Below are 26,662 nucleotides of genomic sequence, written 5' to 3' on the forward strand. Positions count from 1 at the left end.
ATCCATTGTAAGGGTTGAATTAAAAATGTACTGAAGATGACTAGCATTTTGACTTGATTCTCCATACCTACAGAGCCTGATCCTAACACCTTGTCCCCTATAGAGTTAGCTACATGTACAAAAAGAAAATGTAAAACATGATCTTTCCGAACTGATTATGTTTTACTCTCACTTATTACCAATGTCAATGATAACCCTAGTTCCAAGGTGGTGGAGAATGTGGCACACAGATACCCTTCTTGGGTTTACAGTATTGCTTACAATATTTACTCTTGAGTTAAACTGAAGCAAAAGAGACAAAACAGAGACATAAATTTTGTGCATTAAGGATGCCAAACTCTGAAACAACAATTGCATTGACAATATTGACAGCCCTGTATTTTTACTGACAGAAGAAAATACCATCTGGATTATTTAATGTAATAGCCACCTGTACAGAGTGAGAGATACAAGATCAGCTCCATAGTTCCAAAAATTATAGTTTCAAAGATATTTTGAAATTCCTACTACTTCTGTTGATGAGCATGCATGTCCTGCACACAAGCATTTTTAGTGAATTTGTAATTTAGGCCGTTACAAAACCCTAAGTCTGTTTTACGTATTACGGGTTCAATTATTAAAGAAATCAATCATGCAGCTGTAAATGCTAAACAGTGCCATAATTTTGGGACTGGGAAGTGCGTGCCTGGTTTACAAATCAGACCTGAAAGTATTCTTGACCATACTGACTTCATTCTAATGAGGCGCCTCTTGAAGTCAGTGAGACTCTTGCTTCAATACAGGTTGCAGGACTCTGGGAATTTAAATCGGATGGATAAAGGAAATTGTGTATTTTTCTAAATTATCTTCATGACATGTATGTGGTTTGCTAATTTTGCAAATGAGAGATTTCCTGATTGCTTCTTGGCAACTCAATTATGCAGAGAAACTAATTTCAAAAGTCAACATTACTGTCACTTTATTTTTTAAAAATATGAAATGCAAAGATGTGCATTTTAAAATGCTGCCAACACTTCTGAAAATTTCGTAACAGACATCTGAACAGTGATTAATGAATAGGAAAAGCCTTGTGCTCCTATGATAAATATTACACCTAGGACCTGCTCATTAAGCAGTGAGGGTGCTATCCCTCTGAGCTATACTGACATATGGTATATACATAATATCATCAGGCATAATTTCATATAGGAAATAAAATTGATTAAGTATTGCTCAAAAGTGCAATTAATAAGCTAGCGCTGTATGTAAATGACATATTTAATAAGACTGGATTATTTAACTACAAGTGTGAGGCTTTTAGATTATGCTGACATATTAACCAGCACAACTGCTAGAAGTGTTATAATTCTATATTAATAGGCTGCTATTTGAAATATGGATTATAGGTTCTCCTAATTTTCATTGAAACAGATTTAATTTTGAATGGTTTATTATTCTCTGCCCACGTATCCCAACGAATCCCCGTGGCAAGAAACTTTCCCGTGAACCGATGAACGCCATTGAGATTTGCAAGGCCACATTGACTGAACCACCAGCCAGTGTTATCGCTGACATTACTGCAGCTTTTCACAGGCTGCTCTTGGATATAACACACTGGGTTGCATCCATCGTTATCGATATCAAATGTGCTGAAGGGCATTGCATTCTGGTTATCTTCCTTCCTGTATCCTCGAAATGCATCACCTAAGTGAAACAGATCAGAAGAACCTGCCATAAATGTTAACATAATTATTTTCTGTACGTTAACAAAGCCCTCTACTTAATGCGCAAATTGCATTTTTTTTTCACTTGTTAGAAAGTTGTTTCTGTAAACACCCAGGGTGATGTACTGGGGCATGATCCCACAGTTTAAAGAGCTGATAGAGAGATGGCTGTGTGCTGCTGCGAGAGGAGAGAAGGGTATAGTTACTACTGAAAGCAAGGAAACACTGAGAGGTGCTGGAGAATTTGAAAAAGATCATAGCTTCAGTGTGGCTTTTTAACAATAATCACCTAGCACACATGTGATGTCAAGCTTTCTGTCCTCAAAGCTAAAAACAACAGATGAGGAAACAGAAAAAAGAGAGGTGATTCAGATTTTCAATTGTGGCCTCTAATTTTGGGCATCCATCTTCAGACACCTAAAGCCTGGCTTTCAGAGGTGCTGAGCAGCCACACCCCCAAGTGGGGGCTATTTCAAGTTGGAATCTAAAATATGATCTCAGAGCGGTAGCTGTGTTCGTCTGTAGCTTCACAAAAAACAGGCCTTTAGCACCTTAAAGATTAACACATTTATTGATTAAGTAATGAGCTTTCCTGGGTAAGGCCCACTTCTTCAGATTGGAGTAGATAATTAGAATTGTTGCACAAACAACACCATGTGATACACAACCTCAGCCGTGCTGAACACAATGCTATCCACAGCCTCACAAACAACTCTGACATTTGCAATTTATTTGTAAATTTGACTCTGTCAACCAGGGATTAAACAGAGACGGGGAGTGGCTCTCCCCTTACAAAAGCAGCTTCTCAGCCCTGGGTGTCAATATCTCCCTATTAGACTCTGACAATGGGTCTGTCTGAGCTGACTTGTTTTTTCCTCTTTTGATACATACTACTGATAATGGGCCATTTCCAACTTGCTGAATAGACCTTGTCAGGTCTGGCCCTTGCTTTTACTGGGACACCACTCTTCAAATACCCCTCTGGAAAAGCACCCCCCACTCATGCATCTGATCATCATCGTCAATAACTGTGGGCTCAGCACCCATTGGTGTCTGATGCCTCTCTCACTATTTTCTTCCATCTTTCCCTGCCCATTGCAGAGTGACTTAGTTTCTGTAGACTAGCTCTGCTCCAATCTACTATGTATCTATACATTCTCTGTGAGGTCTGCCTCTCCTATTCGAACTGTCCATTACATGCATCTGATGAAGTGGGTCTTTGCCCACAAAAGTTTATGCTCCAAAATATCTGTTAGTCTATAAGGTGCCACAGGACTTCTTGTTCTCAAAGATACAGACTAACACGATATCTCTCTGATATTTGTCAACATGTTTATAGCTGACCTAGAACAATGTTTCACCAGTTCCTATCCCCTAATACCTCTCCTCTACTTATGATACCTCAATGAAATTTTCGTCTTATGGCTCCATGATAGGAAGACCGTTGAAAAATTCCACAGAAATTTCAACAATTAGCACTTCACCATCAGTCTCAGCACTGATCATTTCACACAAGAGATCCATTCCCTGGACACTACAGGACAAATCAGTGATGGTCAAATTAATACCACTCTGTACCAGAAATCACTGACCACTATTCTTACCTACATGCCTCAGCTTCCATCCAAGAAACCTCAAATGATCCATTGTCTATAACCAAGCCTTAAGATACAACTTATCTGCTCCAATCCCACCGACAGAGACAAAAAACTAAAAGATCTCTACCAAGCATCTGTGAAACTTAATTACCCACTGGGAAAAATAAAAAGACAGATTGACAGGGCCAGATGAATACCCAGAAGCCAGCTACTTCATGATAGGCCCAAGAAGGTAAACAGAAGACCTCCTGTTATCACAGGTAGCCCTCAACTTAAACCCCTCCAGTGCATTATTAACAATATACAACCTCTACTGGAACATTATCCATCACTCTCACAGGCCCGGGGAGACAGGCCTGTTCTTTCCTACAGACAGCCACCCAACCTCAAGAAACTACTCATGAGCAGCCACACACCGTACCACAGAAACACTGACCCAGGAACCTATCCCTGCAACAAACATCATTGCCAGCTCTGTCCACATATCTATACTGGAGACACCATCACTGGATCTGACCACATAAGCCACACCATGAGGAGCTCATACACCTGCACATCCATTAATGTGATATATGACATCTTGTGCCAGCAATGCCCCTCCACCATGTACAGCAGACAAACTGGACAGCCCCTGCGCCAAAGGATGATTAGACAAAAATCCAACATCAGGAGCTAGAATATGCATAAACCTGTAGCAGAACACTGTAACCTGCCTGGACATTCAATAAAGGATTTGAAAGTAGCCATTCTCCCACAAAAGAATTTTACCATGAGATTACAGAGGGAGACATCTGAATTGGAATTCATTTGCTAATTTGACACAATTAACCTGGGGTTTAACAGAGATCTCACTTATCTTACACATTACAAGGGCAATTTCCCCACCTTTGATATTCAGGAGTGGCACCCATCCCACTTAACTAAATTTACTTCTCCCACTAGACCAATTAGTATCACTGCCCCTCCAGCACTTTTTCTCCCTCCTTCCTTTCCCCTCTCCCAGTTATATCAACCCTGGATTCTAATTGTCTACTCCATTCTGAAAAACTGAAGAAGCAGGTCTTACCCATGAATGCTCATTACCTAATAAATAAATGTGTTAGTCTTTAAGGTGCTGAAGGACTGCTTGTTTTTTTCTAACGTATGAGGTCACTTTCAAAATCTGGTCCTTTGTGAGTGGCTTTGGACCCTAAGATCAAAAGTAGCCAACATGGATTCACCAGGGGCAAGTCCTGCCTGACCAATCTGATTAGCTTCTGTGACGAGGTAACAAGCTCTGTGGACATGGGGAAGTCAGTGGATGTGACATACCTTGACTTCAGCAAGGCTTTTGATATGGTCTCCCACAACATTCTTGTCCATAAGTTAAGGAAATATGGATTGGATCCTTGGACTATAAGATGGATAGAAAGCTGGCTTGATGGTCGGGCCCAATGGGTAGTGGTCAATGGCTCAATATCTGGATGGTGGTCTGTTTCAAGCGGAGTGCTGCAAGGCTCAGTTCTGTGGCTGGTGTTATTCAACATCTTTATTAATGACCTGGATGAGGGACTGGATTGCACCCTCAGCAAGTTTGCAGATGACACAAAACTAGGGGGAGAGGTAGATATGTTGGAGGGTAGAGAGAGAATCCAGAGGGACCTCGATAAATTGGAGGACTGGGCCAAAAGAAATCTGATGCGGTTCAATAAGGAGAAGTGTAGAGTCCTGCACCTGGGGCAGAAGAATCCCAAACATTGTTACAGGCTGGGGACTGACTGGCTCAGCAGCAGTACAATGGAAAGGGACCTAGGGGTTATGGTGGATGAAAGGCTGGATATGAGTAAACAGTGTGCCCTTGTAGCCAAGAAGGCTAACGGCATACTAGGGTGCATTAGGAGGAGCATTTCGAGCAGATCTAGAGAAGTAATTATTCTTCTTTATTCGGCACTGGTGAGGCCACATCTGGAATATTGTGTCCAGTTTTGGGCCCCCCAGTATAAAAAGAATGTGGATTTGTTGGAGCAGGTTCAGCAAAGGGCAACAAAAATGATTAAGGGTCTGGAGCACAAGACCTATGACAATAGACTGAGGGATTTGGGCTTGTTTAGTTTACAGAAGAGAAGACTTAGAGGTGATTTAATAGCAGCCTTCAACTTCCTGAAGGGGAGCTCTAAAAAGGAGGGTAAGAAACTGTTCTCAGTGGTGTCAGATGGCAGAACAAGGAGTAATGGTCAGAAGTTGAAGAAGGAAAGGTGTAGGTTAGATATTAGGAAAAACTACTTCACCAGGCGGGTGGTGAAGCATTGGAATGCGTTGCCTAGAGAGGTGGTGGATTCTCCATCCCTTGGGGTTTTTAAGTCCCAGCTGGACAAGGTCCTCGCTGGGATGACTTAGTGGGGGTTGATCCTGCTTGAAGCAGGGGGCTGGACTAGATGACCTCCTGAGGTCCCTTCCAGCCCTGTGATTCTGTGATTCTGTGAAGGCAGTCAGGTTGTAAGCTACAGTCACTACAAGACAGGAGTTATTGACTGCCAGTCCGTACATTAACCAATAAAGATTACTACTTCCCACAAAAAGCACATTGGGTTAAAAAGACCAAAGAGCTATCTGCTGCTGCCTACCAAGAGACACAAAGGCTGCATCTACACTAGCAAGTTCTTTTGAAAGATTTTTCAAAAGAAGTGGGCTCTTTTGAAAGATCCCACAGAGCATCTACATACCAAAAGCATTCTTTCAAAAGTAAATCAAAAGAATGCATCACTCCTTTCGAAACTGCTCTTCCATTCCTGTTTCAGGAAGAATACCTTCTTTCGAAAGCTTCTTTCAAAAGCAAATGTGAGTAGACACACCTCAGGGCCCTTCTTTGAAAAGAGCCGTCCTCATGGCACCTGATTTTTCTGTCCCTGGTGCATTCTTTCAAAAGAGCGGGGGGCTGTGTGGACGCTCTCTTTCAAAAGTGCAAATCACTCTTTTAATCTGCTTTTTTGGATGCATTCTTTCGAAAAAAGTTCCTTAGGAAGAGATCTTCTGGAATGGCTTCTTTCAAAAGATCTCTGAAGTGTAGATGTAGTCAAAGTGAAGAGAAATAATTTGTTATTTTACAGAAAAACACAAATTAGAAATGGACATTTTTCATATTATCCTAATTAAATGTTTCATCATCTCCAGTGTATTTAGACAGACTTCTTTTAATACATAAGAGAGGAGTCTTACCAGCAGTTCCTGAATAACGCCCTAAATGGATTTTAAAAGAACATGCTTCATCCTCTAGCCAAAAGTTGTCATAAGCTGCATAGGCATATGTGTCATCTTCCGACTCCAGGCCCACGTAAAGCATAAAACTTGTTGTTTTCTGATTTATTATATGAAAAACTTTCCTCAGTCCTAGCCAAAAGTCCCCTGTAAAAGAAAGATAATATAAGTCACATACACTTATATATCTTCCATTTTTCTCCACCCTATTTCCCCTCCTGGACCAAAAGTAATGGCTATTATACTGGTTGAAAGGAACTTAAAAGGCTTAGGAAAGAGGAGAAAAGTCTCAGAGAGGTAGCCAGGTTAGTCTGTATCTTCACAAAAAAAAAGCAAGCAGTGAGTCTTTCCCATGAAAGCTCATTACCTAATGAATAAAATGGTTAGTCTGACAGGGAAGTTTCTCTAGTTCATCATGAAAATCCATGAACTGGATTCTCTTGCACACATTCCCTTACTCATGGCTGATCTACTCTAACACTGTCAGGCTACATCTACGCTTACTGGGGAAGACTGAACACTTATTTGATCTTCCAGGGCGCTGTTTCGCACATGAGCGAAACAACACATTCCAGGGTTAATGTCGACCCCTTATCTCCTTGCGAGCCGCAAGGATTAAGAATGTCAGTGGGAGCAGCGCTCCCATCAGCATTCTGCAGTGAGGATAGGGGCCAATGTTGATGGCTGCAAAATCGATTTTCGGTACACAATTGGAGTATCTAAAATTGCATAACAGCTGTTGACATTCCCAGTAAGTGTAGATGTAGCCTGAGTAGATCTAATTTACCCTCTGTCCCAACCCCGCTGCTATTTCACTCCTTCCCTCAAGCTTTTGCTCCCATCTCACCCTCATTCCACCCTTTTCCCCAAACATCTGCCTTGCCTCTTCCCTGTCTCCTCGTCTGAGGACAACTCTTTCCTGCTCCTCCCCTTCCCTCCTAGAGCTTCCTGAATGCTGCAGATCAGCTGTTTGTGGTACTCTAGAAGAGCTGAGAGGGCAGGAGAGGATTTGGTCAATGGGGCCACCAGCATGTGACAGAGGCTGGGGGGAAAGGGATAGAGATGCAGCTGGCTGTTGGTGGGTACTCAGCACCCACTAATTTTTCTCCATGGGTGTTCCAGACCCACGGCACTCAGAGTCGGTGTGTATGGGTACAGTACAGATGCTGATGGAAGAGCGTTTCCCGACAGCTTAACTTGTCTTCACCAGACCCACTAAATCAACACTAGCCTGGGCGGTGGTGCCAGTTAGCCAGTTGTGTAGATATACAAAGAAGCAAGAACTGTCTTCACTATACATTGCAGATATCTGAAAAATGGGGTGGATTGTCTGCATGGCCACACATAATCCAGTGTCAGTCTTCATAGTAGCACATCAAATCTCAAATTCTCTTGATGAGGACATGTTTGAGATTTGAGGCATTTATGAGCTTCAGCCCATGAAAACTTGGCTAGCAGGGTTGTGATTGTTTTCTGAAGCTGAAAATTTGTGATCTTTATTGGTAATCCTGTGAAGAAGGAAGTATCTTCCTCTTCCATTTTTGGGTATGTTTCATTTGCTTATGACTTTCAGACACTTGCAACTGGTGGGTGAAATTTTACTGGGTTTTCCATCAGGAAAAAATACAACTGGAATAAGAACAAAAACAGTAGATTCTTTTTCTTAGATAATACTCTTTAGGCTGCATATCTGTCACTTATAAATCACTTAATCTGTCCATAGTTAATAAAGCTATTTTCTATTTTACCTAAAAACAGTGCAGTATGACTGAATTGCTTAGGGAAAAATCTCAGCTCATTTAACAATGACTTGTGTATATTACTCTTCATATTGAGGCCAGGGCAGACTGCATAATAAATTTATATCAGTCAGGCTTTTGACCAGGGCAAGATGGTACAGCTCGACAGTGCTAGACTGGGAAACTGCGGAGGCACCTTCATGTAACTGCCGCTGTGTGGGTCACAGCATGTGTAAAGGTTTGTGTGAGTGCAGGACTGGGAGCCGTCTGCAACGTGTCACTGCAGCCCAGTGTCAGAGGGAGCCCAGGCTGGTGAGACAGAAAGCTCAGTGGTACCACAGTTCCAGACTGCACCCTGGGGGAGCCCATCACAGGAGTGTGACCAGCATTAGGACAGCCAGGTTGGGTCCAAAGCCCTTTTTTACTCTTGAAGTACATTTACCATCTGGAAATTTGAGAACATTTATCTCCTGAACATATTAAATTAATACCTGAAAGATCGCCAAATCCATCTAGGTATTCTGACCAATTCCTTTGGAAGTCAATTACCCCATCCGTTCTTTTCTGAATCACAGTCCACCCACCTCCTTTAAAATCCATATCACACAAAACCTAAAACAGAAATATGAAAGGCGAGTGAATAGCCTCTGATGAATCAGTTACCAATGCAGCTGCAACATGGAAAATAACTTTTAAAAACTAGGACATTCAAAGTTTACAATATAACATCCTTTTAAAGTACTCTAAGATAAACAATTGGAACCAATAATATTATAAGATTTTTCTGTGCTACCTGTCAAGTGATTGGAAGTCTTGATCAGAGAATTCTGAAATAGTAGAAGCGACCCACATATATATGAACAAATATACTATCATATGTGTTAGTGGAAATATTCTGCTACATTGGTGTTTATCTCAGTTTGAATTGGAAATATCTTGCAAAAGGTGTGTATTCATAATGTTCAAAATTACATATATGCACAAGAACATATAGGGTGCGTCTATACTAGCCAGCTATTTCAAAGTAGCCAGCACGTCGAAATAGCACGCGTCATGTCTACACGCGCCATGTGCTATTTCGACATTGAAATCGACGTTTGGTGGCTAGACATCGAAATCGCTATTCCTATCCGAAGATGGGAATAGCGCCCTACTTCGATGTTGAACGTCGAAGTAGGGCGTGTGTAGATGATCCATGTCCTGCTACTTCAAAATAGCGGGGTCCTCCATGGCAGCCATCAGCTGAGGGGTTGAGAGACGCTCTGTCCAGCCCCTGCGGGGCTCTATGGTCACCGTGCGCAGCAGCCCTTGGCTCAGGGCTTCTGGCTGCTGCTGCTGCTGCTGCAGCTGGGGGTCCATGCTGCATGCACAGGGTCTGCAACCAGTTGTCAGCTCCATGGATCTCGTGCTGTGCAGGCCGAGTGTGTCTGGGAGGGGCCCTTTAAGGGAGCAGCTCGGGGCTTTGCTGGCCCCTTATTTCGACTGGGAGCCACTTTTGTGTGTGGATGCTCTGCATTTCCTCCAGGGCAGCTCCTTTCAATGTTCTCCATTGCTACTTCAACATTGAACGTCGACGGCACCAGCCCTGGAGAACGTGTAGACGATACGTGTCAAAGTAGCCTATTTCGATGTCCTTACGTCGAAACAGGCTACTTAGATGTAATGTGCTAGTGTAGACGTAGCCATAGTTACACATTTCTACTTCAGCAAAACAAAATTGAATACAGACATTAAAAGCAACAAGAAATATTTCATCCATATTTTGTACATTTTCCTCCTTGCTTCTTACCAATCCTCTTAATTTATTTTTTTCAAAGAACTTCTTTTTGGACTTGTCTACAGTAGCTCCCTACTTCGAAGGGAGCATGGTAAGTAGGGTGTCGGGAGATTACAATTGAAGTGCTGCACTGCATATGCAGCACTTCATTAAGCTAATTCTCCCCTGCGCCAACTTCAAAGTGTCAAACTTCGAAGTGCTGACTTGCATTTAGTCGCGGCTAACCCGCTGGCACTTCGAAGTGCCTGGGCAACTTTGAAGTCCCTTTACTCAAAATTTTGAGGAGTAAAGGGACTTCAAAGTTGCCCAGGCACTTCAAAGTACCAGCAGGTGAGCCGCAGCTACATGGGAGCCAGTACTTCGAAGCTGCTGCGGGGAAGAATTAGCTTAATGAAGTGCTGCATACACAGTGCAGCACTTCATTAATAATCTCCCAACACCTTACTTACCATGGTCCCTTCGAAGTAGGGAGCTAGCCTAGACACAGCCATTAAGTTTTTTCCCTTTCCAGTATTGTTCATGATGCTTGTGAATCACGGACTCTTAACTGAAGGACTCACCAGGCATGGGAAGTAAATAGCCTTAGGCCAGGTCTACACTAGACGTTAAAGTTGACTGTAGCTATGCAATTCCAGCTACAAAAATTGCATAGCTGGAATCGACTTATCTACATTTGACTTACCTGGCCATCCTCACTGAAACTCTCCCATCGACCTCCCTTACTCCTTGCAATATTGAGGAGTACACGGGTTGACTGTCGACCCCTGATAGTTTGATTTCGAGCATTCCCACAAGGCACGCAAAATCGAACCCCACAAGATCAACCCTGATCAGATCGATCTTCCAGATAGTGAAGACATACCCTTAGTAAAACTGATGCTGTTGGATATGATAGAGATTGAGCCAATATATGTAAAATCACATTCCCCCAGTAGGGGAGACCACATCATGTGATGCACATTCTTCTGCTATTCAAAACCTTTAGAACCCCAGTATAACCTGGCTCAAAGATTGGCATATTCACACATTGTCAGGGCTTGTGTACACTAAAGATATTTTTCAAATATTTCCCACCACCACATTTAGCTGCAAGGATGTTAACAGCAATAGGACCCCTCCTCCCTCCACTGAGACAGGCAGCCCCCGAAATCTTTGCTGTGTGGGGGGAGACTTCCCTCCGGTGACAGGCAGCCCCCAAAAATCTTTCCTGCCTTTGGAGCCTTCACTGTGTGCAAGCCAGGACATAATGCAGTCTGACAGCAAGGTCTGCACCGCACCACAGGCATGTGCTTTTATTAGGTTGGGTGCTAGTCATGGGGTGTGGTTGTGCGGTCGATAGACCATGACTTCATGGTGTCTGCAAGTTGCGGGGCACTGCCTCTGTACAAATGTGAACTGCAGAAAAGCAGTTTTTCGACCTCTTATACAAGCATGACCCCAACAGCCCAGGCGCCATGTGGTGTGGTGGGGCATGGGCTGGTGCCAGCAGTGAAAAAAAACATCTCAGCCTCTCCTACTATATCTTTTGCTGGGAAGAAGCCACCACCCCATGTTGGGGCTATTTTTTCATGGGTAGATGTGATCGTTGCACTGATAATAAAGAAAGAAGTTCTCAGGCTCCAATATAAGCATGACCCCCAGAGCTTAGCCACCACATGGTGCAGTGGGGGCAGGGGCTGGTGCCAGCACTGAAAAAAATCTCAAACTCTCCTGTTATATCCAGTGCAGACATTGCCAGAGCGGACATTGTGGAATACACATGGGAAACCTCTGGAGGCTAATAAAGTTGATTTAAAGAAATGGCGTTTCCAAACTAGCATTAATTTGACCTTTTAAATTCAAATGCCAACTCACTTTGTGGGTGTAACAATATTGAATTTAGCCCTCCCTAAAATTAACTTAATGGCATTCACAGTGAAGACAGTGACATTGTGAAATCGAACTGACTGCCTTAAAATTGACTTTATCATGTAGTGTAAACATAACCTTTGATAGTAAGTTTTCTTCCATGTGCTCATCAGTGTAAAAGAGAAGACAGAATATGTGACAAGAGAAAATATGGCCCTATATCTTGAGGGGCTTTTCAGTGGGGAAGACAGGAAGGAGGACTGGGAAAATTTTCAAAATTGTAATTGTGGCAGAGCCATTCAGATGGCTTTGAATATAATTCTAATTTACACAGTGAAAAATATCAAAGGAAAATACTTTAAAAATTCTGAACATATTCTGAACATGTATTTTCAAGAGGTCTGCCCAATATGTGAGATAATTTTATTACCTCATAAGCGTAATTTGATCCTTCTGGATGAATTATGTACAGACCACTTGGAGTTTTTGAAACAGAACCAATGGTATCTTTAATATCCGTGCAATCCAGTCCTACAGAACAAATTACTCAGTGTAATATAGGTTAAACATTGTAATAAATATACATTGTACAAAAGGAGGGCACTTAGCTGTCAATGAATGAATAATCTCAAATTTTTTTATCAAACAAATATAAAATTATTGTATCAGAGATTTATTTTGAAAATGTGAATTCTATGGAATAGTCAGAGAATAGAGATAGAGAAAAAGGAACTTTCCACACAAAAATAATTAGGTGCCATTGATCTTTCTAACTATAGCTAGCACTGTAACTGCACACCATGGGTCTGATTCTGCAGATGCTACTCAACCAAAGGTCACAATGAGTCAATGGAACCTTTGCCTGAGTGATGACTTTAAGATAAATTCCTTTATGTAAAGTGACTTCTGACCCACCTCCTGCAAAGATTTAAATTTATAGATTTATAGTTTAAAAATTTCAATCTTACCATCAATCAAGAATATTTAACTTGCAAGTACTGGGACAAATCCAGCTTGACTTACTCAAGCAAGCAGCTTCATGAAAGCTAATGAGGCTGCTTAGAACTGAAATTCCTCTCCTTGGAAGTATCAACACAAGGAGGACTTGAGTGCAGCTCAAGTCTTGTGCTTGACCAGATGCACAGGCATGAATTTCACCAAGTGTGAATAAGGAAGCAGCATTTTTCAATGGGCAGAACAACCCTGCACTCCCATTTCAGAAAGGAGTCAGCACCTCAGAGGATTGGGCCCTATGTGACAACACACCTTATATTTTGCACAAATATTATCCATCTGGCATAAGTTTTCTTCACAAAGAATCCAAATACTTTTGCAAAATTAAAAATTTAAAACTATTCACAAATTTTCCAAAGCTTGTGCAGTACAAAACATTTCTAAGTAGCTTTTATAAATCCCATACCTTTCTAACTTTGCCTGTCTCATTTCCTTATCAGGACACTTGTAAAAATAAATGGAGAAAATACGAAGATCAGACAAAAAAAGCCCTTACCATGAGACTGAACTGCTTTGTAAGGAAGTGGATCCAAATGTTTTCTCAGAACTTCTGCATTTAAAAGAAGGACCCTGTTCATAAGTTCACTCACCTGTAAGTTTAGAAGCAAACAAGAGGTGGAATACACTCACAATGGCATACTAAGCTTTGACTCCTTAAGACTTGCTGCATCCCTCATACTGATGTTGGCTACGTCTACACTTACCAAAACTTTGAAATGGCCATGCTAATGGCCAGATTGAAGCATACTAATGAGGCACTAAAATGCATATTCAGCACCTCATTAGCATGACGCTGGCCGTGACACTTCGAAATTGCTGCATTTCGCTCCTGCATGGCTCATCTATACAGGGCTCCTTTTTGAAAGGACCCCACCAACATTGAAATCCACTCATTCCTATGAGCTCATAGGAATGAGTGGATTTCGATGTTGGTGGGGTCCTTTCGAGAAGGACCCCCATGTAGCCAAGCTGCGCGGGAGCGAAACACGGCAATTTCAAAGTGCCACGGCCGGCGGCATGCTAATGAGGCACTGAATATGCATTTCAGTGTCTCATTAGTATTCTTTTTCTGGCCATTAGCATGACCATTTCAAAGTTTTTGGTAGGTGTAGACACAGATGTTCTGTAGTTCATCTCTATGATGCATAGTGATGCAATTATAATAGATAATTATCAGAGAGGTAGCCGAGTTAGTCTGTATCTTCAAAAACAACACAAAGTCCTGTGGCACCTTATAGACTAACAGATATTTTGGAGCATAAGCTTTCATGGGCAAAGACGAAGAGTGTCTTTGCCCACGCAAGTTTATGCTTCAAAATATCTGTTAGTTTATAAGGTGCCACAAGACTTCTTGTTTGTAATAGATAATGTAGACTTATAGTTTTGTAGATTTTGTTATACTATTAGAGCACATTCTTTGTTCTTGCCATGCTGAAATTATGTAAATGTGTGCCTGTGTGTGTGAATGAGAGAGAGAATGGACATGAAAGGACCTTCAATACCTAGAGTATCAGAGGTGGAGACCAGGACTCAGGGAAAACCAAAACAAGGCAGATTGACTACCTCATAGTGGCAGGCAGACACCCCTTTTGATGAAGAATGGATAAGGACTTTCCCAAGAGACCAACACCTTCCAGCCATCCACATGCAAGGCAACACCCAGATGAAGTCGCACCCAGAGGGACTGCTGGAAATGCTGGGCAGTGTTTCACTGTTTGAAATGCTAGGTGCTGTTTGAAACACTGAGGGATTGAGTAAGGCCTGATAAAGTGAAACACATGGGCCGTATCTACACTACCCAAAAACTTCAAAATGGTCATGCAGATGGCCATTTCGAAGTTTACTAATGAAGCGCTGAAATACATATTCAGCACCTCTTTAGCATGCAGGTGGCTGTGGCACTTTGAAATATTACTGGAATAAGGGGACTTTGAAGTAGGCAGGGTCCTTTCGAAAAGGAGCCCCATCTGGACGAGCCGCACAGCGGCAAGCCACGTCAATTTCGAAGTGCTGCGGCCGCCCGCGTGCTAATGAGGCTTTGAATATGTATTTCAGCGCTTCATTAGTAAATTTCGAAATGGCCATTTGCATGGCCATTTCGAAGTTTTTGGCTAGTGTAGACATAGCCATGGATTTGTATGAGAGAATAACCCTATAAAGAATGGGATGTCTTGCCTGAGTCTTTGGGCTCTGCCCTGGTACAACGTGGAGCACTAGTCCTGACAGAAACAATTTGGCTCAACGCCCCCATTCCTGATTTATCTGGCCAGTAGATCAGGGTGGGCAACAGACTGGTAACTATAACATCAGCAGGATGGGTGTGTGTGTGTGTGTGTAAGCATATGCTGCTTTGCTTATCTTGTTTAATAAATGTGGCATAGTGCCTTCTCCCCCTGAAAAAGATCCCATGTGCTTCTTTTAAGCATAACACAGGACAGGACCAGTCCTAACTAATTGGTGGCCCTGGGCAAATGGGGGCCACCAGGCAGGGGAGGCAGGGGGGTTGTGCCCTCCTGGCTGCTGCACCCTCCTGCACCCCCAGCCACTCGCAGCATGCCCTGGCTGCCAGGCCCCTCAGCTCCGGCCCTGCCCCTCTCCCGTCCCCCTGCATTAAGCGCCTGCTGGCTCCAGCCCTACATGAGCCAGTCCATTTTGGCAGCCCCTTGAGATTGGCAGCCCCAGACAACCTTTGGCTCACCCACACCTAGGACCAGCTCTCTGCATGTTACATAGCTTCAGGCCATGCTGATTGCCTAGTTTTCCACTGTCTTGTATTTCAGTAATCATTTCAAACTTGATACAACTGTCACGTAAGTCATGAGAAATTTTTCAGTGAACTCCAGAGGGATTTGGTCTGGGGCCTTAGATCTATGTAAAGTGAGTGCACAGTGGTTATAAGACACTATCAAAGCAGAATGGTAGTGTTTTACATGCCATAGATACTTAGATTTACCTCAGTAACACAATAACTATTAATGTGTGCCCTAAATGAAAAGGAAATATTCATGTTCTAAATAAAAATTGGTACCTGATTAGAAAGGTAATCCAAAGATGATTGTTGGTCATCCATCATATTTCTTACCAGTTTTTTTGTACTTCTTGCATATTCAACAAGAGAGTTCTGCAAATTTCCTAAAAAAGATGTTGTCACACAATATAAAAAACTGTACAACCATTTTAAGTTGCCTAATGTAAGCATTAAATTTAGGCAGCTTAAAATGAACTCGCGATCTTAGGGGCCTAAAGTCATCTGCTCTACTGTGTGAGCTAAAAGCCAGCTGGCTCTCAGCAAAGGCTGTAGAGGAGACACTTCGCTCTCCCTTGCCAGTGGCCTCAGTGCCTCTGGGGTTACACTCATTTTATGAAGTTTAATGAACACTGGAGATATATTATTTTAGAGTGCTTAAATGAGACTTCACTGATACATAAACTCTGGATTAGGCCTTCTGCTGACATGAACTGGTAGAGCCCCATTGACTTCAGTGGAGCTGCGCCCATTTAGCAGAAGATCTGGACTCTCAGAAAGGCCCTCTGTCCAAGGATGAATCTCATCTTCTTACACCATTCTGAGGTACCAGTGGGAATGATCCCTTAGATATACAAATGCAAATCTGAGCATTGACCTGCTAAAGGATTGTGAGTTCAATCCCTGAGGGGGACATTTAGAGATCTGGGACAAATAGATAAAAAAAAAAATCTGTTGGGGTTGGTGGTGGGTCCTGCTGTGAGGGCAGGGGACTGCACTCTATGACCTCTGAAGGTCTCTTCCAGTTCTATGAGATAGGTAAATGATGAAACACAGCTAGGTGTCTAAAGTGATTTGTCACCATAGCTTCAAATCTTTTGCTCATTTACCAGCACTTGTGCTTCTGGGCTTTGTTCACATGCCACTAGACCAAAATGTAAGACAGAGAGATAGATAAGGCATGCTAAAAGAGGCCAGGAAAAGATAAGAGACCCACTAGAATAATTTGTGGCAGATTGCAGCAGGGTCTGAGGAGGCAGGGGAAAGAGCACAAGGAGTCCTCTTCTACCTGGGTACCTACACAAAGTACAACCACTGTCTCAGCACTTTTATGCCCATCAGTAAATCCTCTGCCTGGTGCCCAATCTGAGTAGCAAGGTGTGGTGCTGGCCCACATACTTGGAAAGAATCCAAGAAAATACAGTTTATTAGAGATACACAGAACATAAGTGAATTTGTTGTCAAACCAAAGACTTATCTTAATGAATACATACGGCACATGTAATGTTTTTCTCCTCGTAACATTTTAGCTTGAACATCACATGGCACAAGGCATTGTTCCTTTTGTTTTGAAATATTTTTTGGTGTATTTTTCTCCATGGTCTTGGGTGGTGTTTCCACTGCACTGCCCATGGGAGTACCCTGTTACACAGAATAATGGAAGACAGATTATATTTTGAATTTGCCTTTGTGTCTTCTTCTTAAATATTAAAGACAATAACTGCCAGTAAGTAACTGAAAGCAGACCATACAGCAGGGGTCAGTAACCTTTCCAAGGCAGAGTGCTGAAATTTGATCTTTGACATCTATTTACAGTCCAAGTGCCGGTGATACTTTTTAAAGTCACTAAGACTATGTCTACACAGCTGTGTTATTTTGGAATAAGCTATTCTGGAAGAGATTTTCCAGAATACCTTATTTTGAAGTAATGCATCTACACACAAAATTCATTTCAAAATAGCACTCAGCTATTTCAAAATAGAGCATCCACACACAATCAAGCCTATTCCAAAATAGAGCCATTGGACACACTATGGCTTATTTTGAAATAGGCTTTATTCCCTATCTACACAGATCCTATTTTGAAATAGTCAGTGCTTTTTTTATGGGCCAGTATTTTCTTGTATGGCGTACCAGCAGTCTGGTAGCCCCAGCTGCAGGATTGTCAGGGGAGGCAGGTAGCCAGCTGAGTACCCGCTCCTCCTTTTTTTATTTTCACCAGAAAAGCACTGGAAATATCTATTTTGATATAGATGCTATTCCTCACACAATAAGATTTACCAATTTAAAAATAAACCTACTGCTATTTTGAAATAATTTTGAAATTATTTCAAAATAGTGGTTGCATTGTGTAGACCATGGTTTCCCAAACTGGTGGGATGGGCCCCCTGGGGGGGGGCATGAAGAAATCCTGGGGGGGCATGAGGTGACCCAGACCCCTCCCACTCCATCATTTCTCCACTTCAAGAAAGAGCCAGCCCTTGCTTCTGGCTCTTAGCCTCTGCCATTTTACGTGGGCAACCTGGTGCAGCCGCTACAAAAAGCAGACAGCCAGTGAAGGCTCTTGTGGAGCTAGCTGCCTCCTGCAAAGGTGAGTGAGTGTGGGTTGTGGGGGGAGGGGAGAAGGAGTAGGATGGGGTTAGATGGGGAGCTGGGGTTGCCTGGCTACGGGGAGGGACATAGGGTAAGAACAGAGCGCTAGCAGTGACTGGTTTTGGGGGATGAGAGGGGCTTGGGCAGGCAGATAGTGGGGCTCAGGTGGGCAGCTCATAGGGCTCGGCCACGCGGCTGGCCCCGGCAGTGCGGGGGTCAGTCAGCTTGGGTGGGTGGCTCTGGCAGCACAGGGCTCGGGCATGTGGGCAGCTGGTGTGGACACCTCTGGGAGTTGGTACAGGGCTCAGGCACCCAACCCGCTGGGGCTGCACCAGACACCCACAAGGGGCCAAGAAAAACTATTTGTGCTTATTTTTAATTTAAAATAACATTTTATATCAAGTTTTTGTGTTTATTTTAAATTATAAATTTAATCTTTTGTTAAAAAGGGCATTGGATCATGGTAAAAAAGAGACGGGGGGTGTGAGGGTTTCTCAGAAATTAAAAGTGGGGGTGTGTGATGCCGAAAACTTTGGGAACCACTGGTAAAGACACTTAAACAAAGTTATTTTGAAATAGTGGCTGTTATTCCAAAATAACTTTGCTGGGTAGACACATCATAATAGTCCTACTTACAACAGCTCCACTAATGATTAAATTAAGATGCAGACCTTTACCGTTTAGGTGGTGGTTGGTAGCATTAGCTAGTCTTTTATTAGTCCACAGGCGGCATGGCTTTGAGCAACCTCCCAGCTGCATGGGGGAGGAAGGGCGGGACTGAGCTCCCAGTTCACATGCCAATGAAAATTTCATGCCAGGGGTTGCTGACCCCTGCTATAGAGGTTTGAGACCAGTCCTGCAAGGATCTGCGGAGTATTCCTGCTCAGCAGCCCCTCGGATGATTGAGCCTGAAGTACGTTACACTTTTTAAAACAATCTTAAAAGGTTTCTAAGAACTGGCACGAATTGGTGAGCTACTTCCACCTTCTGGCATTGTAAACCAAAGTCTTGAACTTGCAAATACTGCTAGGCTTACAGCTTGTGCCATGAGTTAATGAGACTGCTCACAATATTGCAAGTACCACATCCAGTAGCACTTGTCAGCAGAGTCAAGCCTCAAATTTAAACAAAACCATTTATGTTGAGATGAAGAAGCAGCGCATCAGGCTTATTATCCCTTATTTCTCATAATTGTAGTCCCACTCTAAGTACTACATACAGTAAAGTCTGTTTTATCCAGTACTTGATCAACTGGAACTTTCAAATACCTGGCATAACTCTCAAACCCCGAGCCATGATACCACTTCCTCTTCTTAGTCTGCCAGAGAGCAGAACTGAGTGTGTGAGCAACTCCCTGCCCCTCAGGGGCCAGCCCACTCAGCACCTGCCCTGCACTCCTCCATGCTGCACGTGTGTGCAACTGGCCAGCTCTTCTGCTCTCCTGCCTAGTGTCCGCTGCCCACAGCGGCTCCCCATGAGGCACGGCCACGTTCAAGCTCCCATCTACATCCTCAGATGGCTCCACGCCATCCACACCACCAACATAGGGGCAGCAGTTGAGCAGGAGCTGGCACTGGAATGTGGGGGGAGCTAAACTTTGTTATGGGGGTGTCACTGACCCCCGCCTGTGTTCCCCACAGCTGCTCTCTATTAACCGGAATACTTGAACATCCAGCAACCTCTTGGTCCTGGGCTTGCCGGATATGAAAGAGTTTACTGTAAAATTTAAATTCATCAGGTAGGCTCACCCTCAACTATTTAGCTAAGAAGTCAATCAACCTTACCCACCTAAGCTGATATTTACAGTCCAACACCACATCAGCAAACTATCTTTAATTCCCTTTGAAGCAGAAAGTTTAAATGGACACTAATAACTTGAAATCTAGTAAATTCTAAACAAAGTAGGAGGTCAAAAACAGTTTCAAGCCAGTGCCCCATAAGGTTTTGTGGTTGTATTTCAACATCTTCACACTTTTAAAACTTTTTTCATTCCCCTGTTGCTGTGTGAAATCCACATTATCAACAGGGGAGACTCATTATTCACAATGCTCTGTCAAAGTAAACAAACTGAAAATGTATTTTCTCTATCCCTTTGGGCTACGTTAACCATGGATGTTAATTGTAACAATAAAAAAAATGCATCTGACTTTTCAAACGTTGTCTTCCATTTTCTTTCTTTTTTTGTCTCTAAAGACTGTGGTATTTAAAATGTCATTGTTTTGTTACCGTACAGCATTGTGATAGTCTCTTATGTTGTGTAAACAGAAGCATAACCCTTACAAGCAGTAGGATTTTAAAAAGAAAACCTAATTTATTTCCAAATATTTCAACAGCATTTTTGGTCCTTTCTTCCTCCTTCAAATTCCTCCTTCTGGTACTAGCACAGCTATGGTATAATATTGAATACGTTTTTCATTGGCATCTGTTTATCATTTTTTAAAAGTGGAAGGAAAAATTAAACAAGACTGTGAACTGACAGATTTTAGAAATCTCTGTAATTACTATTAGTATCTTGTGTCTCCGGGGTAGATAAATGTGTTTCTTGGACTGCAGATTCCATTCTCTTAGCTGAAAATAATCACAAAGCAAAGCAAGAAACTTTATGTAACAGTTAAAACCAGACCACTTGAAATAAAGTCCTGGCTACCAACCAGGCTGTTGGTATTAGCCAGCATCCATGTTCAATTACACAAAGCCAGTCTATTATTTTTAACCAGTATTTATGTAAAAACAAAAACAAACATGCAACCAGTTATTAAAAATCAAAAGGTAGGATTCTCATCTCAAATATACAGCTATAAATCTGTTTAATTCTACTGAAGCAAATAGAGCTACACTAGATTTATCCTCATGTAAATAAAATCAGAAAATGGCTAACAATTCAATGTTCAAATGACACAGTTAGAGGAATGTCTCTGTGTTCCACTGTTAATGAACTAATTTTGTTGCTGAAATTTTAACATTTTTTTTAATTTATCTGAACACACTTAACTTTTTATAGAAATAACTCATAGTCCTTTTCTAGGGTAAAGCAATCTAGATTTTAAAAGCACCACTCTCTGTTCAGTTGCATTAACTATCTTATCAAATCAACGTAATTGAAAACCTTACCTTAGTAAAACAGGGTCTGACATTATCTGGCACAGTCTCTCCCCCATTGAAAAAAATGATATTTAGACAGATCAATGAAGTTACACTAAACTGCATCATCTTTTACTTGAAGAAATACAAACTCTTGAATGGATTTCAAATTTCTGTGGAAAGGATTGTTCACTATGAAGTCCTGAGTTAAGTATTTGGGAATGTTCACAGCACAAACAGCAGCCAGCACATTAATCCTTTTTACGCCTGGGTTTAGTAAAATGCATTTAATTCAGAGAACGGAAGCCTTATATACATCACTTAATATGATGTTTTGACCCTGAAAGCAATTACTGCTTAGTAGCTACATATGACACAACTAATGTATTAATATTTACACTGTAATAGGATTGTAACTGGTCTTAGGATATGTTGCCCGGAGAAGGTGTTTGTTGGTATTTAGTGGGCTGGCCAGGTTGAAAAAATGATTAGCTAGTGTTTAAATCCTTTTATAAACTTTTACCTAAGAAAACCCAACAACCCTGTTTGTATTTTTGCACTAGCAGCCCTATGTCTACAGTTAAGGAAGCAGCTTCAGAATACAGTATGTATGTTTTCTGGTTTTAAATTAAAACTGCTAAAAAAGCACTGCAACTAAAAATCAGAGACTGGGCTTTTATAAAACTTATGATTTGTGCTGTGTTGAAAATTGTGTGTAGATGGAGCTAATGGATTTTAAAGATCCCTCAAACTCACTGATAGCAAATCTCTAGGACTAGTGGGACTTTGAATTGACCAGTTTTTAAAATAAATCAAGGAACACAATTTTTACTCCTAAAAATGTACTATGGTAGATGTGTCTAAAAATCTGAAAAACAAGAAAACTAAGCAACTATACCATAATCCCTAATTGTAAAGCCTTTTTTCAGGTACTTACATCTTTTACATGGCATGGTACAATTTGGGCCTTCACGACCTAATGCTTGATTTCACCTCAAAGCTGAACTGTTTTTAAAAGTTTAGTAAAGACCCACATGACTATTTTCGATGATCCAAGAACATGTGGGGACTGACCTGTGGCATTATATGGTTCTCTAAGTGAAAATGCCCAGTCTGCAGTATTGTATTTACGAGAGCATCATAGCTAGTGATCAATTGGTATATTCTGTAGTAACCCTTATTGCAGTAAGATTTGAAAAGAGAAAAAAAATTCCATTTTGTACCAATGATGGTTTTTTTCAGTCTCAAAAAACAAAATATATTGGATACCAGTATGTGGCCTGAATCGAATAGGAGAATCTTTAACTCAAGTTAACAGCCACTGTGGATGCTCAATGTCTCTCACAATTAGACCCTAATGTGTTCTGGTGGCATCCCTGTAACAGTGTCAGTAGGATACAATTCTATCTAAAGAGAGCACCAGTAACTTACTTGCTCATGGTTTACAGTGCTAAATTGTGCCCCACAAGACATGGGATGTCAGGAGTTGAAAGATTGTGTCTTACTCCTTTACAACAGCTAACTACAGAGAATGTGTGGAGGAAGACAAAGTATATCCCTTCATCTGTACACCTGGGCAAGAAGTGGAGAGGAAGTGGGCAGAGCCTTTACTTTTTACCTCCCAGTCCCAGCACAACCCTTCACCACTGAGCTGGAGCATAGAGACACCAGGTAAAAGGCTGCTAGGGATTACTTCTCCATGGGGAAGAAGGGGAACCAGACTGGTCTGCTCCTGCAGCAGCACAGCTATCGCTTATTCAAGGCTTGTGGTAAATCCACAGTCTTAAAGAACTTGGTTTCTCATGTTTGCTCTGAATCAGGCAGAACTCCTGCTGACTTTATTGGGACAGAAAAGTAGTGCATGGGACCCCTACCTTACATTCCATATTTAATATGAGAGTTGATGATGTTCTCCTTGAAGTTAATTAAAACATCATTAAAGTAATGGAAGTGGCTGGAAGCTGAAGTTAGATACACTCAGACAGGAATTCAGGCATAAAGTTTTAATATAGAGAACAATTGACCATTGGAACAGTTTAGCGTATGTTTTGGTGGATTCTCCACTGCTGGCAACTTTAAATCAAGATTTGATGATTGTCTAAGAGATACTCTCTACAAATTATTTTGGGGAAGTTCTGAAGCCTGTGTTAGACAAGAGGTTAGACTACATCAGTGATGGCAACCTGTTGCCTGCAAGCTGGTTGCAGCCCGTTGAGATTTCATCTGTGGCCTGTGGATCCCCCAGCTACCCCTTCCCCCATTCGCCTCTCATGCACCTGGGCACCAGAGCCCTGTACTTCCTACACCTCCGCCCCCAACTCCCCACATTTTTGGAGCATGTGAATTGCCTGTTCCATGCTCTGTCTTTGCTCCTTTCTCTCCTCCCAGAGCTAAGGTGACCATATCTCCCTGTCCCAAATATGGGACAGGGAGATATGGTGGGGAGGGGTGGCTTTCTCCCAGCTCCACCAAAGACCTAGAGAGCCAGGAAGGAAGTGGCAGCCACCAGCCCTCCCCAGGACACATTTTCTGGAACTGGTTCTTAAAGAACAATTTTCTCTTTCTCTGGTGATTTCCTGAAGTCTGTGGCATCAATGACATATCCAAGGTATTCAACTGAAGTTTGAAAAAGTCACATTTGTTTCAGCGTGCTCTTAATCCACGGCACTCTAAATGTTGCAAAACACTGTCCAAATTTCAAATGTGATCCCCTTGACTCTTTCCTGTAACTAGGATATTATTCAAATAGCACTGAACTCCACTCAGTCCCTTCAGGACTCATCCACAGCTTTCTGGAGTAAGGCAGGTATGATACCAGAGGTAACCTGTCAGAACAAAAATAGCCTTTTTCAGTATTGATTGTGAGACATTTTAGAGATGAGAAATCAATCTACATTTTTAGAAATGCATTGAGCAAAGCTAATTTTCTAAAACACTGTTCTCTACTCAAAGCAGCAAACAAATCTCCCATACAAGGTAGAAGATATTGGTCTGCAGATAAAATTAGACTCAGTGTCTCTTTGAAACCTCCACAAATTTGAATGGACCCATTTATTCACAATCACTAGTAAAACAGGCATCGTCCACTCACTGTGTGCAACCAGTGACAGGATGCCCATGTTAACTACGTGGTCCAAATCAGCTTCTACCAGAGGCCTCAGAAGGATAAGGCGTATCTATGTGTGAAGTGTTTGCTCACAGAAGTCACCTTGAGACTGTTACCTCGTGTGCTGATTATACCACTGAGGCCATCTACCTACCCTCTGGGGCACCCCACCTCTCTGGCTCATTGGACCAGATGGTCTGGTCTTCCCCAACAACGGCACAGAGTTGAGGTAACAACCCCTCCAGCAGAGTAACATAGGTACTGAGAACAACTCAGCTCTGGGAGGGCTGTTACATGGGACTTGCCAGCACCCAGGGGCACAGCCCCAAATGTGATCAAAACCCCAAATAAATCCATCTTGCTTTGGGTAAAAGTTTTACACAGGACAAGCTCATAAAAAGGTTTGCCCCCCTTTATCAATGAAAGAAAGATATGCACAGCTTTTATCCCCCCATAACAATTATATACCCTTGAGTTTGATAATAAACCAAGTGTTATATTAAGTATAAAAAGTAGGATTTAAGTGAGTGTAAGATCCAAGTAAGTAACTAAAATAAAATAAAACAAAACATGCCAGCTAAGCCTAATATGCTAAGGCTGTCTAAACTACAACATACTTTTGAATCTAAGGCAGTTAGCTCAATTTCAGATTGTGACTGTTCACACATCAAATGCCATTATTTAGAATTTTACAGCCGATGTTCTCACTCCAACAACCTGAGTGGGATTAACAGGAAGTTCGAGTGTAAGCATCTGGATTAATGGTAGTGTGGAAACAGCTTCAATTTAAACCAGTTTTATTGGCCTCCAGAGGAGTTCCACATGTATCCCACAATGTCCCACAGTTGTCCGTTCTAGCCAATTGCATCTCCGATGCTTTCCAGGTGCGCAGGAAGTCAGGTAACATGAATTTGAATTTGAATGGTATCAGGAATGCAAATTCGTTTTCTTTCTGACCAACGTGAATAGTATACCTGAGCCATCCATCGCATCATACCACTCTGTCCAGGTAGGGGTGGTTTCAAGTTGGGGAAAAATGGCTGAGGCGCCAGTTGAGACATCACAGTCACCTGGGTGATCCCAGGGCACAGAGTCATTCTGGCATATGGGATGACATTCCCCTGCCTGGCACGCTAGTTGGCTGATCAGGCAAAAGTCATACCTAAAGGTGTTATTTCTATGCAGGGAAAGCAGCTGAGCAACCAATTTACATGGTTTAGTCACCTTCTGAAGCCAACCTATTTGGTTTTCTTCTGCCTGGGGTTCCCTATTTTTCCTTCCTTCCTTCTGAAAAAATGGTGGTTTGCTTTACATGGGAGGGGAATGATGACAATGCAAAGTGGGAAGATGACATCACATACCCACAACCATTTGTGGGGTATTTTTTTTCCCATACTGCACTGTGAAAAAACCCAGAATGCTACAAGGCTGAGGGAACTGTGGGATTGGTTCCCACAATGCACTGCTACAACAGTTGATCTTTGGTAATTTACTGTGGCAGCACTAACTTGAATTTGTAGGGAATATGTGGCCAGGTAAGGATACTGAAATTCATATTTATAAAACCCAGCATTACAAATTCTAATTTCATAAATTTGAATTTATCTTGTAATATAGACATAACCTGAGAAATGTTGTTACAGATCATGTTTCTTACTCTAGTTCTTATCTCAGATACAATTCTTCATGCACCTGAGCCAATCTTTTTCTGTTACCTGGGCCCAGTAATGCTCCTCCACTCCTCTGAACTGTTCTTTCCTTTCCAGGTGTTCTTGTGTATCCTCTTAGGGTGAGAAGGCAGTTTTAAAAGCCAGCTGATGACCACTGATTGTTTCCAATCCATTAAATAGAATTTCCCCAGTGTGGGAAACCCTTTTTCCATTTTTCCTCCTCCCACAGAAAAATATCAAATTTAAGATGGTTCTATCACCAAATTTATGAAATTATAATTTGCAATGTTGGGTTTTATAAATTCAAACTTCAGTATCCTGACCTGGCATGATCACATGTCTTTGTAAGACCAACCACAAATGAGGCTTACAGGAAAATCAAAACCATTCATAAATCATTGTTTTGAGCACTTGGCCATGAATTTCCTTAAATGCCACTAATGGTTTTCATTAGGGATGCATCTACACTACAGTGATACTTCAGAAGAAGGTCTTCCAGAAGAGATCTTCAGAAAAAACTTCTTTCAAAAGATCATGTTCACACACAAAAAAGT

The 26,662-nt window shown here is 42.0% G+C and overlaps 1 protein-coding gene across 1 annotated transcript; it reads right to left on the minus strand.

Moving 5' to 3' along the window:
* Window positions 1–340: 340 nt before the first annotated feature.
* Window positions 341–21,462, minus strand: ANGPTL5 (angiopoietin like 5). Its single transcript, XM_074981694.1, has 8 exons — window positions 21,363–21,462; window positions 17,153–17,300; window positions 15,942–16,045; window positions 13,410–13,503; window positions 12,330–12,430; window positions 8,766–8,886; window positions 6,497–6,682; window positions 341–1,683 (listed from the first exon to the last, which is right to left on the minus strand). Exons 1-8 carry the CDS (start codon window positions 21,459–21,461, stop codon window positions 1,364–1,366), a joined length of 1,173 nt encoding a protein of 390 aa, XP_074837795.1. The 5' UTR covers window position 21,462; the 3' UTR covers window positions 341–1,363.
* Between the last annotated feature and the right edge of the window lie 5,200 nt (window positions 21,463–26,662).

The sequence above is a fragment of the Carettochelys insculpta genome, chromosome 1, assembly GCF_033958435.1.
Source record: "Carettochelys insculpta isolate YL-2023 chromosome 1, ASM3395843v1, whole genome shotgun sequence".
Lineage (NCBI taxonomy): Eukaryota > Metazoa > Chordata > Testudines > Carettochelyidae > Carettochelys > Carettochelys insculpta.